The following is a 15,815-nucleotide window of genomic DNA, read 5'->3' as shown; positions in this document are numbered from 1 at the left end:
CTTTCGTGAGACCTGATTTCTGTCAGGCAACGGTGGAGAAAAGATGGCAGTTGTGCCAAATGATCCCAATGTTCCAAGCAAAAGGGGCACAGGTGTTTTTGCTTAACCCTGCTAAGTTGAAAGTGGTAATCAAGGGTCAGACGCAATTCTTTTCTTCTGATGTATTAGTAAAGGAATTTTTGCATTCAATTTAGGGCTGACATGCAAAGGTGCTGGCTTGATTATTTATGTTGGCTAGTCGATGTCTACTCTATGCTTATTTTAGAGTCAGAATTGGGTCTCTTATCGTTTCTTTTTTTTCATGTTTCTTTTTCCTTCTCTGTCAACCAAATGGGGGGGGAGGACGCCCAGGGGAGTGGGGTGGTGGCCAGCTCTTCATCACCAAGGGCCGGCGGTCCTTAAGCCTCATAAGGTGGGTAGTAGGGAGCGGAGTGGGAGGGGGGCCTAGGGTGGAGGGTAGGAAAGGGGGGTTGGGGGGTTTGGTGGGTTCCACTGTTGTTGTTTTCTATATATTGTCATGGCATTTGTTATCAAAGAAAAAAGTAAAGCTCGATATAGTTTGTAGAATATGGTGCCTTCAAGGATGATGGGTAGCATGGATAGAATGTCTATCTGCTCAAGGAATGTTTGTGGGTTAAATGACAGGAAAAAAAGAGGTTTATTGGATAAGATTCTACAATTTATGCAGATACACTTGTTATGTTTGCAAGAGACCCATATACCATGTAGTAAAAGTGGATGGTTGAAGGATTTAGGCCTTGACTTATTGGCATGTACCCTTCAAGGTACTACAACTAGGGGGGTAGCTATCTTAGCAAAGCGAGGTCTTGGAACTTGTAAACGGGTCAAGGAGGATCGATTGGGCCGGTGGGTAATTATTGAAATTATAGTTAATGGTGCCCCTTTTTCAATTTGCTCCATATATGGATCAAATTTGGATGATCCGAAAGGCTTGAATCACTTAAGCGTAGAATTCGCTGTATGGCCGCATCCGTTAATTTTTTGTGGAGATTTCAACATTCATTTGGATAGTAATTTTATTCTCTTCAGTGATTCTCCATTCCAAGGAATGAAGAATAGAGCTTTAAAGGCTCTACAGGGATTAGTTAGGGAACATGGGCTGGTTGATGTCTGGTATAGACATAAACAAGCGGACTCTGGGTTCACCTTTTATTCGGCCCCTCACAATAAATTAGTCCGTTTGGATTTCTTCTTTATGTCATACGAAATGGCTGAGAGGGTCAGTGTTGAGATTTCCCCAGGGTCATTTCAGATCATAACCCATTAGTCGTAGAACTACCACTTAGTGGCATTGAAGGAATCCAGAGGCCGTGGACTTTCGAAAGAAAATTGCTGCTTGACGAGTCATATTGTGAATATATGGCCAAGTGGATAGTAGAATTTTTTAATATTAATGAAATTATAGTGTGGGATGCGTTTAAGGCGGCCGTGTGTGGAGAGACTCTCAACTTTTCTATCTATCAACGGAAGGTTGCAAAGGAGAAGATGAGGGGCTGGGTTGAACAGCTTAGGTCAGCTGAGATTGATCTCATGAGGGAAATAGGAGAGGGTCAAAACACAGAAGAATGCCAGCAGTTAATTGCTACTATCAAATCTAGAATACATCATCATTTTGGGAAAGAGCTTGCTATTAAGTACATGCAATATAGAACTGAAGTGTATGAATTCGGAGAAAATACTGGGAAGGTTCTGGCAAAACGATTACAACAGAGGGAAGTCTCGAACAGAATTTGTAGGATCAAAGATCAGCTTGGTCATATTCAGGACTCTCCAACAGTGCTTTGGATGTATTTCAGAATTGTAACCGGCAACGTTATACTGAGGAAGTAGCTTCCAGAAGGGGAGGAATCTCCAGAGTTTTTTAAAGACCTCAAAACAACGGAGGCTACATCTGATCAAAATAAGATTCTCGCAGCCCCGATCACATGGGAAGAGATGGAAAGTCCTATAACTTCTTTAGCTTCCGGTAAGGCTGTGGGGCCAGACGGTATTTAGGAATTCTTTAAGATATTTCGTCAACTATTGCGGCCAGATATCTCATCTTTAGTTCAGCTAGCTCAAAGGGGCTGTATCCCTGACTCCTGGCGTAAGACTACATGACTGTGAATGACTCTCCTGTTGTGGGTTGGTGTATTTCTTCCAGACAGTGCGACAAAGAAGGCCTAGTTGTGAGGGTAGCTGGTCTTCCTGACAGAATGGGTGGGAAGTTGTTGAACCCTGTCTGATTACACTTCAAAGGGCCTTGCCTGCAGCACACACAAAGGAAACAAACAACAGCCTTACCTGTGCCTTGTCAACCTAGATAGTTTGGAACCAGGACATGGGGAAGGGGAAGAACTGACCAGAATCAGTTTTAAGGGTAGGCCAGGGAATTCCCCCTACACAAGGACTAGCACAAGGTTAAAAAATGGGACCTTCAGAGCACTCCTGGACCTGTGAAAGAGTCTGAAGAAGGACTGCCCTGCTGTCTGAGGACGAGGGACTGCCCTGCTGTCTGAGGAGGAGGGACTGCCCTGCTGTCTGAGGAAGAGCCACTGCCCTGTTGACTGAAGAAGGAAAACTTGACCTGCTTGCCTTGAACCCATGTTGCCCAGAGTGACTCCATGGATCAGTTGGCTAACCTCCTGGGTGGGCTATACAGACACAACAAGCTTCCAGAGGCCTCCCTGCAATTGTCCATCTGACCAGCACCAACTGGACCTGTTTGAGTTCTGCTGCTGGCCTTTGCTGGAGTCCTGATCCCTTAGGGATGTCTACCAGGTTCTAGACCCTTGGCTGGAATAAAAAAAGAGGAACTCCTTGTGAAGAAAAGGGGAAGATACAGAAGCTTTGGGCTCCTCACATCCGTAAAGTGACCTCTAGGCTATGGTAATCAACCACCAGCAATGACCACCAACTCAAAGTTCCAGCGGAACCTGTATTTGCAGCCGAGAGCGACCGTCCATGAGGATCAATCAACGGAGAGCTCCAGTGATGACCGGCTCTTTGCGATACAGCAACTGCCATCTGCCACGCTCAACCTGCTCCTCGCGCCGACATCCTCCTCACTGCAGTCCCCCCAATGTAAAAGGCACCCTTCGTGCAGGACTTGTGAAGGTAGCTCTTCAATGAGACTAACCTAGTCACTGTATCCGACCCGTACTCTGTCGTGATTGGCTTCAACTTGTGACTTTCCCCTGGTCCAGCATGTACAGATAACTGCGAGTGTCTCCGGTTGTTTGCATTGGATTTTATTCATTTTGGTGTTATTTTATTCATTAAAATGCTATTTAATTTGCTAAATTGGTTTGTTCTTGTCTTCTTTTTTCACTATATTACTGTTTGAATGCTGCATAAATACTCACATTTCCTCTTTTTAAGCCTGATTGCCTTTTTTCCCGCACCTCAACTGATAACCCATTTCTTACATTAATGAATGCCAAATCACTTGGATTCACCCTGGACACCAAACTCTCTCTCATGCAGTGGTCGAAGTGGGCAGGAATGGAAGGGCACAACGTGCCCCTACTTTTTAAATTTAACAAAGTACGTTTCCCTACTTCTTTATTTCTAAAGTGCATCCCAGGATGGAAAGAATGGTCCGAACTTGAATAAATATTACGAGCCCTGTGTCGTGCACAATGAGGAAGGCCTCTGCAGTGGCGGGACCTCTTCCCCCTTCCCCCTCTGTTTCTGTGGGAAGGGGCCTGCCCAGCAACACTGTAAGAGCCGTTTTGCACTGTAGGAACAATTAAGCAGCGTGAGAAAGTGGCTTCCAATGATGACCTGGCTGCTGGAATGATTTACATCTAATTCACTGACGATGCTACCTGCCTGCCCCCTACTGTGACTAATACAATTTGTCTCATCAGGATGCAATGGCGCCCCGCCCTTGACCTCCTCTGCCGTTTATTTTCGGACTCACCCAGACTGACGGCGCCACAAGAAAAGGAAGACTCCAGCGTGGACTTTGGCAAACTGTGCCCAAACCTTGGCGCTTTTTAACAACAACAAAAAAGCTGTAGAAAACGTTTAATATCTTCCTTATTTGCTCATTTTATTTGATAAATTCTGTTCTGCTGCTCTGTGTGTTCAGCGAGAGATGTGGTATGTTTAAAAATACTGTTTACCTTTTTTAAGGATATAACATAAAAGCTGCTAGAGGTGTTCAGTTCTGTGACGCCCGAGCACAGGAGCCCCTTGTGGACCCCATCCAGGGTCGGACTGTGAAAACAAATAGACCCAGGAACCAAGGCAGGACTGGCGTAATGGGCATCGGGCTTGAGGCTGGAGGAGTGGGAGGCTGGTTTTATTACTGTGGGCTGAAAATTGGTCCCCCAGTAAAAAAAACAGCAGGGCTGTCCAGCACACTAAGGGGGAGATTTACTAAGATTTTGCACCGTGTATGCATCCCAAAAGTGACGCAAATTGGCACAAAATCTTTTTTTCTCAATTTACTTAGTAGCGCTAAACTTGTTTAGCGCTGGAAATAACGGAAAAGTAATGCGAAACAGCGCATTGCACTGCTTCGCATTACTTAGTGCCATGGGGGCGTATCAAGGGTGGAGCATGGGTGTTCCCTAGCACCCACCCAGGGTTTCTCACACTAAACCCAATTTACTAAATGAAGTAGATTGGGTTTAGCGTGAGAAAACTGCACCTTTTTCAAGTAAGCGTACAGAAGGAGAAATGCTTTCATTTCTCCTTCCTTTTCTGACTTTGTATGTGTGCTGCACTGTGCAGCGTGCATACAAAGTGGGAAAAACGCTGGCTGTGCCTGGGCATCGTATTTTGTACAGGAAGGGTACCCTTCCTGTACAAAACCTATGCTGGACTCACACACACCGTAGCGCTATTGCGCTAAGGTGTGTGTGTGTGTCGCACAGCAGCTGTAATGAGCACCGGCGCAAGGGAAAGGGGAGGAGCGAGCCATATATCTGAAAATATGGCGCTCTCCTGCTCCCTCCCTGTCGCGCAATGCTACACTGGTATGAGAGGCGCTATAAACCAAATGAAATACATGTGAGAGGCAATGGAGAGATGAGGGGCAGTGTTGGAGGGTGATAGTGAGGGAAACATTGAAGAGCCCCAAAAAATTGTCATATTCTGGTGCACTGTAAGGTCATCATTTACTGTGCTCTACATGCCAATACAATTGAATATATAATAACATATGTTGTAGAATGCACAATTTATGTAATCTGTTCTAAATTTTCTTGGGAAGAGAACACCCTCTTCTCATGCCCCCTTCGTAGGGGTCAGGCTCGCTTACTGCGTTTGCTCGCAACACATGTAAAGGGGATGGACAAAGTGCTGGGGCTGCTTTGAGTTCCCAGTTCAGCCTTGTCTGGTACCAAATTTAAAGTACCCCATTTAGCAAATGAGATATCTAAACAAGCAGTGGCAAAGCCAATAGGTCTTGTCTTTGGGACCTCTTTGCTAGGACTGGTTTGGGTTCCCAGTTCAGCCCTGTCTGCCACCAAATTAAAAGTGCCCCATTTAGCAAATGAGATATCTAAACAAGCAATAGTGAAGCCAATGGGTCTTGCCTTTGGGACCTCTTTGGTTTGTGATTTTTTTTTAGCGACGCTTATCAGCATCACTAACATACTATAGTGTCACCCACAAAAATAAAGATGGATGTATCCTTCACTTCCCAAATGAAAATATAATTTTTGCCTTTTCATTCTGAAGAGCTCTCATGCTTTTTGTGGATAGTAGAGTTAGCCAAGCTGGACCGTTCAAAAAATATCCTTTACAGGACACTTAAATACATAATGACGATGTTTGAGCAGCTAGCTGCCTGACATGAATGTGGAGAAGCCCTTGTAGGTTTCCGTGAGTCAGATCAGATGTTCCTGAAGAGTGTCTTTATCTTCTGAGCCATGCTTAACCCATTCCTTGTTGTCCACAAGTGCAATAATGGCACACCAGTGTTTTTTGCCTCAAACGTTCAGGACATGAATACAGGACTTCTCCTGTACACTCATTGATTTCTGAACAGTGAGTGTTAAAGCGTTAAGGTAATCATGTTGTTCCTGCTTATATTTTGCATGCTTTACATAATCTTGCATTGCCTATGAGATTTTGCTTTTTCCAGAATGTTCTTATTTTTTCCAGGTAGTGCATATTTTGAATTGAGTCACATACAGGCTGTTATAACAGGGCACAATTGGGTTGTAGCTGAAGGCAGTGCATGTATCTCTCAGTGGTGCAGAAATGTGTTCAGTGGGGATAGGACGAGGCACTGTGGCCAAAGCTACCACATTTGGAGTTGGGGAACCAGCATCAGGCTTCATGACCAGTTCACAAGACCACCATCCTGAGGGAGCACATTTTGCTACTGGACCTTAGAAGGCCCCACTAGACCATAGAAGCCCTAGTGTCTTAGCACCAGCAGGTGTACCCTACCAGTGGCCAGTGTGGGTTAACCTTTAAGTCTTGTTCACCACAATCCATACTGAAGTTCACCTCCAGTCTTGCAGAAAGGCCTACAAAGCAGCACACCCTAGATCAACAGAGACGTTGTCATTGAGGTTACAGGACCCTTGAGGCCAGTCCGCCTCACCCATTGGTGCCTCCATTCGCCTTGTTCCAGCAGTAGTAGTGCAACTCACCAGGGATCAGCAATGCATGATTTGCACGCACACCAAACTAATAGGCATATTTATGAGGGCCCTGCGTCATGATTGCACCACGGAACGTGGTAAATGCATGACACAAATCTCCAAGCCATATTTATGAAGTCACGCAAAGCAAGCAAAGCAAATCGCTGCTTTGCCTTACTCTGTACAAGGAAGGCATTGCAATGGGTATTCCCACTCAACTTCCATGGTTTTTGACGCATTCCCATATTTACAAGGACTTGTAAACCTGGGAATGCATCAAAATCTTAATCCTCCCTAAGGGAGGCACAACAAGGAAAAATATCTTTATTCCTCCCTGTTTTTCCCTCTTTCTATATGTGCAGCACACATAGAAAGAGAAAAAAGCCTCTCAGGATTGTTTTTGTGCAGAAAGGTACACTGATGTCAGTGTGGGATTTATTCTAGATTACACTCAGACGGCATCTTAGAGATGCCACCTGAAAAACAACCAGCCTCTGGTGGGTTCCCTGACTGGTAGACACCAGCCTGCTATCGCAAGACAAGTTTCTGGACCCCTGGATTGGAAGCCTTCACACCTCCCCCAGATCAGGAAGAGCCATCTGTGGCAGGGGATCTTCAAAGGCCTTGCCGCCTTTGAAAAGCCACCCCAGCCTCTCCTGCTATCAAGTGTAGGCCCCCTTCCTACCTCACCTCTTTTTCAGCAGAACGACAGGTGGGCAAAATAGGACAGCCTAGAAGGTGTGCCCACCTCTGTCATTCCCACCCCTCAGGTGAGGGAGGTGAAGTGAAGCCCACTCTTCAGTGCCTGCCGTCTTGCAGATGGCAGGCACTGTCCAATCAGGGTTAGGGATTGTGCTCACTCCCCCACGTGGGTTGAGCACACCAAGGGTGCAGTCACCCGGAGGTCAGTAGATTTTTGGTTACTAATCTGAGACCCCTAAAACGCTCCCTAAATACTGTGATTTGGGGGCTGCCTTGGACCCAGAAGGGAGATTCCCACAACCTACGAAGAAGAACGACGAAATAAGATGCACAGCAGAGGAGACTGCAGAGGAGAATTGACTGGTCCCCAGCTCTACCAGCCCATCTGCAGTTTCCAGAGGTCCTGCGCCAGAAGTCGTCTTGTCCTGCAGCCAGCGAGCTCCAAAACGCCTTGGAGGACTGACTACTGTCTACAAAGGATATCCTGTGAACAGCAACTCTGTTCAAAAGAATCTCCAAATAAAGACTGAGCCTGCTGAAGACAACGAAACCCGATGCCTGGAGCAACCACTCCAGCTGTCACCTACGGCCGAGTCCAAGTGGCACACCAGTCCCAGCGAGATCCCCCAGTGCTCCAGAGTCCAAGTCCTCCGTGGGTTGGCCCCTCCAGGACACCCTGACATTGCCTGCAGCCTCTGTACGGAGACCCCCCAACCTTGAGTGGCCCGGTAAGGTGAAATCCAACCTCAAAAGCCACCCCTGCATTCAGCCACCCTGCACCCTGAAGAAGAGGACCTGAGGTGCACCTACATCTCCGAGCCCTCAAACTTACCTGCCAGCTGTTGGTTCCTCCTGGAAGACTTCTTGGATCGAGCCTGCAGCTGAAATCCAAAACAGGCAATCTCCATAGGATTGCATTGGGCTCCTGACCCCTCCTAAGCAATCTGCACTTGGCCGCCCTGGCACCGCTCGTGTTGTGGACCTAGTGCTGACCTGGGATCCCTTTGCCCAGACCTTAACCCTACGAGCTTGGCTCCCAAGACCGAGTTGCTTGCCCGTGAGCAGCCACCAACCGAAGGCCCGCCTAGCCCCATAGGGTAACATTTGGCGTCAGCCCTCTGCACCCGGCTGCCCTAGTGCCACTGAGGGTGCTTTTTAAGTTCATCCTTGACCCTGGGGGATTCCTTGTTCTAACCCCTGAAACTCAACCCTCAAGAACGATTACTTGCCTGCAAACCGATAACCACATTTTCCTCCTTAGGATTGCACAGACTGTTTTTCTCTGAAAAAGTTGAGTTGAGTTGTGTTTGTATGGAAACCTAAGTAACTGTGTTTTTAATGTAAAAGTGTTTTACTTACCTTTGTCTAGGAAATGTCCAAGTGTGATATCTAGGCATATCACACTGAGTAGAAAAAGTAACCTTAAAGGTAATTACAAAGTAATCCAAAAGTAAGCACAACTGTTTTTAAGCATTGTACCTACCTGTAACAAAGTCAAATTCATTCAGCTTGCATATTCTTATCAACTTGTCTGAAATTACAATTTTAATTACCATTACCAAGTCCTTCTTGGTTCTTGAAATAAAATTAAATTAAATTAAAGAAGTGTTTTATATAAACAATTGGTCTGAGTTGATTCTTTGAGTGTGTGCTATAATTTCTTGCCTGAGTGTGTACAATAAATACTCACCACTACCCTCTGATAAAGCATTACTGCCCGCCCACACTACCACAAATAGAGAGTAAGGTATTATCTACTTTTACCTTTGTAAGCCTTTGGGGATTCACTAGACTCTGTGTACACTATACCTTACTTTTGTATAGTATATACAGAGCCTGCTTCCTACACTCATAATTCCATTGCTGATACATTTGCAATTCTCATTGCTAACTACCTTGAGTAGTAATTACACAAACTACTAATATAATAGTTGTATCTCATTCATCTGATACTGCTTAAAGCATCTGCAAATCCAGCTTGTCTGAGTTGTTTTAGGTGTATATATTCACTTTTGAGTGCTATGTCTAGATACGATAAAAGGAAACTAAGAGGCATCTAATGCTGGCTTAATGACATTTTGTGTGAAGCACGTAAAAAATGTAGGACTACAATTTTGCATTTACTGTGGGGCACAGAATGATGTAATCAATAGTGCTCCCCAAACGTGGGGTCTCCTGTTTTAGAATTTAAACCCACATTTTATGTTCAGAAATGGTTTGAAAAAGGGAGGAGAAGTGCTGATGAATGAAACTGCATGGCTCGGAGACAAATGTCTTATGATTCCACTTATAAGCGTATTTGGGACATTCTGTGATTGAAAACATATCCCACATTGTAAATGTATTTTAATGTGAATAACTAATATATTAAACCTCAAATAAACGTGTATCTCTTGGTTGCATAAAATAACATTATAAGCTGTAACTGGTCAGTGAAATACCAAACATACTAAAAATTGGTATGTTTTGCTCTTTCTACCCTCACCTCTGACTCCGCCCACTGACCCAATCCTCTGGTTATTCCCGCCCCCCGATTCTCTGCCCACAGTTCCCCTACTTTTTTTCCCCCACTTCGACCACTGCTCTCATGGAACACATTGCCAAAAAAAACAAGACGGCCTGATATCAGTTCTCTCTTTTAAAGAAAGCCAAACCGTTCTTTCAATTTCAGAACCCTTTTTCAAGCCCTTGTACTCTTGCATCTGGAAGGTGGTAATGCCCTACTCCACAGCCTTCCAGACTGCAAACTGGCACCACTTAGGGGTATTCTACACGGTGCAACACATCTCATCTAGGGCTTGAACAAATATGATCACATCAGCCTCTTCCTAATGAAACGCCATTATTCCTCTTGCCAACCCACACCATCTTCAAACAAAGCTGCATCATTTACAAAGGAATGACAACCAACACCCCCACTTATCCTGCAGACAAGCTCACCATCTCTGGTGGTTGTCCATACCTGCAGCCAGGATGTTAACTGACTGCAGACTAAGAAATGTAAACATTTTAAACAAAACAAGAGACCTTTTCCATCTATGCACCCAGGAACTGGAACTACACCCCGTATCCCTTAGAACCACCCAACACTGTTCCATTTTAGAAAAGAGTTGAAGACTCCCCTCTTCACAGAACAATACATCCTAATGTATTAACCTAACACAACTCAGCTTCCTCACCTATCACTCGCTGACTTTAAGCTTGCCTTTGACCATGTTTAGTGCTCCACTGCCTTTTGGCTAGATTTGCACTATAGAAGTAACATATACATACATAGTCCAAGAGCACAGTCAGTAACTCCAAACAGAACGCAATTAAACGGGTGAGGGAACACATTCTTTTCTCCCTGTTGCATCCTAGTAAGATGACATAGTGAGCACTCTACTATGTGTGACTGATTTAAAATCACAGTAATTCTGAGCTGCATCTACCATAATATATCAGGGAGAACGGATGCTGTTATATCAAGCAGTGTGCGTCCTTCTCCCTTGACTGTTGGGCTCCTCTTGGAGCTATTCCGCTGATGAGCCTGTGGCATATATACGCATGCTGGAGTGGCACTTAACCTGTCAAGCATTTCAAACCGACTTGTTACTCCAGATAACACATTACAAACACTCTACTACATATGACTAATATCAAGGGACTGTAATGCATCAGAGAATACTGGTGGTGTTATGCAAACAGTGTGATTTCTATTTGTATGAAGTTGAGTTGTTAGCCATTAAAAAAAAAAAAAATCTCAAATCTGCATTGAACTTTGAACATTGAAATTGTGCAGATACTATATGCCAACAGGTGTGCCTATTGTTTTATTTAACTAGCAGCAACAGTTATAAATGAATGGACGTTTATTCAATTGACTCACTGTATGTTTTTTTATATACCTAGGGAAAATTGATTGGAATTTGCGGAAGTGTAGGAAGTGGAAAAAGCTCTTTAATCCTAGCTATATTGGGTCAGGTAAGAAATATTTCCTCATGTAAACATAATTTTACACTTTATTAAGGATTGTGTTCATAACTATATGAATAGATTGATACATCTATCGTTTTGGGGATGTCACTCATTTCACAACTTTTTAATCTGAGCATTATAATAGAAGATATCTGATGGATAACTTTTTAATATCATGGTATACAGACATCAAGGGGTTCTGATGGCAGAATTAACCACTATGCCAAAGCCTGAGTGGTTATAAATGTCACTGGACATTTCAGGTCCACATCCCTAATACCCTTTATATATTTTATATATGATAGTAAATTTAAAAGTGTTTTAGCCTTCCTATTGGTTGAAAAGGATAATTTACAGGTATTATATAATTAGCATGAACTATCACTTTTCTGTTTACAACTGCAGTAAATAAACGGATAAGATTCTAGAAGTTGTGCTTCCTTTTTCATTTTTGTAATACAATGCTCCCACCAGTTAATAGGTAAAGATGTGAGGTTACACTCTGAAAAAAATAAGAACATTCATTGAATAGAGTAAAATGTATTATTTTTGTTATGAGTGTATACATGGTTTACATCTTTTTATTGTGATATATTTTATTACTTTGTCTTATCCAGTCTGAGTAATTAACAATGATTGGTATTGGCACTGGCACTACTGTGGATGAAGCCTCAATAGTGTGGAAAGGAGCGCTGTACATAATGTTGAGGACAGAGAACTATTCTGTCCCTCTGACCATTCCCCATGACTGATGATCGTTACTCCCCTATAATTGAAGTGCACCGGAGTATTCAGCCCCGCCAAAACTCATACAATGTGGATTAGACAAAAGCATTTAAGTAATTTTGTCCCATCATTGCAAGGACTGTAGATCGTCATGCAATTACAACTGAGCAAATGAATATGACATGTGTGCTCTGCAGCGCTTCATGGCTGCATCCAGGCCTAGTCATTACCGAAAGTGACACATGATGACTCAGCAGACGTCAGGCCGAAGCCTGAGTTGTGCTTATGGGTTGGTATAAATGATATTGCTTATCAGGCTGAACACCCAGGGCACCACTACTGTGCAGTCTATGCCCTGGAGGCTGGGACGGCTCCTCCTGCTGCACAGCCTACTCAAATCTCCACGGAGAGTGAAAGTTTTGAACTTCTGAGGAGCTGTTCACTTGACCTGAGTCATATGTACCTATCACCACCATGCAGAGGTAGTCTGGGGAGTTTTTGTGAAACCAGTCATCAACTAGCCTGTGTTGACACAGACACAATGAAACAGCAAGAGATGTGTCAAGCTTAAGCATAAAGATTTATTGGCCACAGTGTTGGCAGTATCGGCAACAACTGTCCGTAATAGAACTCTCCTTCAACAAGCTCCTCATATCACATTCCACATTCCAGGGAAAGTGTTCTGGAATGTGGAATTGAATGACAAGCACATCACCACAATATCTCCCGTCTTTATAAACAACAAAATATAGAAACTAGTACTTCATACAAATTACATGACACAAACAATTAAAAGAAAACCAATAAATATGGTTCAACGTAAGTAAAACGTAGCATATAGAAATGACTCTTTGCTTTGTGACATGAATACAACATGAATAATTTACAAACATTACAACAACTAATCACGGTATCTATCAGGCTTAGTAATAATCCGTTTACTCCTTTGTTTGACTGGATGAGTAACCTCAGTAACAGTACTACGCACACGGGGTTAAAGATTTGAATCTCCATCAACAATCTTGTCAGCAGATGAACACCCGACATTCTTTTTTACACAGAAAATGTTGCCCTGCTTCACTTTCACCACCCTACTCTTCTTTCACCATTCAAGTCCTTCTGTGCGGGCAGCATTTCTGGCAACAACCTCCACTCTAACAGGTGCTCTAAATTGTGATTTCCCTTTGGCGGCATGTGTGGGATCTTTCACATTCACCTAATCACCAACTCTGATATTGTCTCTACTTCTTCTGACTTTGTGTCTGGCATCATACTCAGATTTCATTTTGACTTGAAACATTTCAACTCTAGGTCCTACAATCTTATCAGCAGTAACCATCCAATCAGATTTCCGTTGACACTGTCTCTACCATGCGGGACATAACCGTGACGCAGGTACGCGCCCCCTCATGATTTCAAAAGGAAATAATCCAGTAACAGCATTGGGACTGGACTGGTGGGACCAAAGCATACTTTCTACAGCCTCACACAACAACTCTGTTTTGTACAGCCCACTTAATGCACTCTACCAGTGTAGGTTTTTCCACAAGTCTGTTTGCCTGGGGGTGATACAAGGTTATTCGTTTTTGTTTTATAGTATTGTTCTCCAAGAAAACCTTCATCTTTCTGGATACAAATTACACTCCGTTGTCAGAAATGATTTCCTTAGGACAACCCTCTCTCAGAAAAAGATTCCTTTGCAGAGGGGATCGGTGCGGAGCAGTTTTCACCTGGGCAGTGTTGAGGAGTTCGGCGGTGTCTGGCCGGCTCGTTGGGGCGGACGCTTCCTCTTCCCCTAACGCTGCTGCTGGCGCTCGCAGGGAGTGCAAGACTACGCCTCCCAGGATTCCCTCATCGTTACCGCCCCCACCCATCGGCACTTCCGCGCCTGGAGGCGCTAAATTCAAACGGCTCCCTTGGTGGAGCGGGAGACCTTGCAAAGGGGATCGGTGCGGAGCAGTTTTCACCTGGGCAGTGTTGAGGAGTTCGGCGGTGTCTGGCTGGCTCGTTGGGGCGGACACTTCCTCTTCCCCTAACGCTGCTGCTGGCGCTCGCAGGGAGTGCAGGACTACGCCTCCCAGGATTCCCTCATCGTTACCGCCCCCACCAATCGGCACTTCAGCGCCTGGAGGCGCTAAATTCAAACGGCTCCCTTGGTGGAGCGGGAGACCTTGCAGAGGGGATCGGTGCGGAGAAGTTTTCACCTGGGCAGTGTTGAGGAGTTCGGCGGTGTCTGGCCGGCTCGTTGGGGCGGACGCTTCCTCTTCCCCTAACGCTGCTGCTGGCGCTCGCAGGGAGTGCAGGACTACGCCACCCAGGATTCCCTCATCGTTACCGCCCCCACCCATCGGCACTTCCGCGCCTGGAGGCGCTAAATTCAAACGGCTCCCTTGGTGGAGCGGGAGACCTTGCAGAGGGTATCGGTGCGGAGCAGTTTTCACCTGGGCAGTGTTGAGGAGTTCGGCGGTGTCTGGTCGGCTCGTTGGGGCGGACGCTTCCTCTTCCCCTAACGCTGCTGCTGGTGCTCGCAGGGAGTGCAGGACTACGCCTCCCAGGATTCCCTCATCGCCTGGAGGCGCTAAATTCAAACGGCTCCCTCCGCATCGCGGGACGCGCGCGGGCGGTGCCGGGCCAAGCCCGGGCAAAGGGCGGGCCCTCTGAGGCCCAAGGAGGCCAGGCCTGGCCACGTTTCTTGGCGTCAGGTATTCGCTGCTGTCTCTCGTTTGTTCGGACATGGCGAGTTCTTTGTCCCATAGAGCTTGAGTGACGATTTATAGGTCAAGGAGCTGATTTCTCCCTTTTGTTATTTTGTTTCGTTATTATCTGTTTTTTAGGCACCTTTTATAGTCTGTAATTTTAAATATTAAACATCCCGTGGTACCTTTGAAAATGTCGAAACCCACAACTGGCAAAACACCTTCTGCTGCTGCAACACTAGATAACTATCTGGTGAAAGTTGTAACTAAAATTAATAGTGAAAGACGCAAATCACTGGGCCAGGGTTCTAATTCTTCTTTACTGACCAGTTCGCCCATTACATTGTCTCCTCCTATTCAGGGTGTTAGCTGCAGTATTGAACAACACGATCTGGTAAACAGGGCAGATCTAGCTTTCCTATCCTCTGAATCAGCGCAGATTCAGGTTAATATGGCCGACCCAAAAGATATTAATGAGGCTCCACTAGAGGGTTCTTCGGCCCCGGTAACTCAGAGAGTGTTGAGACCTCGTAAGCATACACAAATTAAACGGGGGGGGGGGGGGGGGGGGCAGCCGAAATTCTAACAAAAAATTGGCCCCCCACCCACTAATGGGGATAGTTTAAATGAGGTTCTGCCTAACAATTCCATAATTAAAATAGATCCAGAACAAATAGACTGCCTGATTGGCATTTTGGAGGCCAAAATTACCAAGATAGTTAAACCCTTAGTGGTCAAAATTGACATGTTGTCTGCGGAAATTGAAAGACTACGAAACATTCTGGGACCCCGTAGTGATAAAACTGAAACTGTTAGCACTGCCGTAAAGGGCCCGAGGGCTAACAACGAGATACTTAAGCCCCTTAAGGAAGTCCCCAGTTTAGTAGCACCAGCAGATGCTGTGTCCCTGACAACTGTGAATAAAACTCCACCTTTAGAAACAGGCCCAGGGAGTAAGAGGGGGCCGGCCGAAGTAAGGTCCAGTTGCACGGTTAGTGCACAACCAGACTTACCTCCTGAATGTGCCCCTTTTGTGGCAGTGTTGACCAATGTTCCACCTCTAATAGAGGGTGGTCTGTTAAACAAGCCAGAATCCCACGAATCCCTAAAGAATAAAACTGTTTCG

At 45.1% G+C, this 15,815-nt stretch overlaps 1 protein-coding gene across 3 annotated transcripts in view; it reads left to right on the top strand.

Moving 5' to 3' along the window:
• The window catches only part of LOC146805541 (ATP-binding cassette sub-family C member 5-like), a 1,766,780-nt gene that overhangs the window by 820,304 nt on the left and 930,661 nt on the right, over positions 1-15,815 (top strand). For all 3 annotated transcript variants that reach the window (XM_085622799.1, XM_085622798.1, XM_085622800.1), the window contains one exon: positions 11,202-11,273. In XM_085622799.1, the coding sequence (XP_085478925.1) occupies positions 11,202-11,273 (72 nt within the window). The remainder of the gene's footprint in view (positions 1-11,201; positions 11,274-15,815) is intronic.

The sequence above is a fragment of the Triturus cristatus genome, chromosome 8 (genome assembly GCF_964204655.1).
Source record: "Triturus cristatus chromosome 8, aTriCri1.1, whole genome shotgun sequence".
NCBI lineage: Eukaryota > Metazoa > Chordata > Amphibia > Caudata > Salamandridae > Triturus > Triturus cristatus.
Note: the sequence above shows the minus strand (reverse complement) of the source record. Positions and strands in the feature narration are given on the sequence as shown.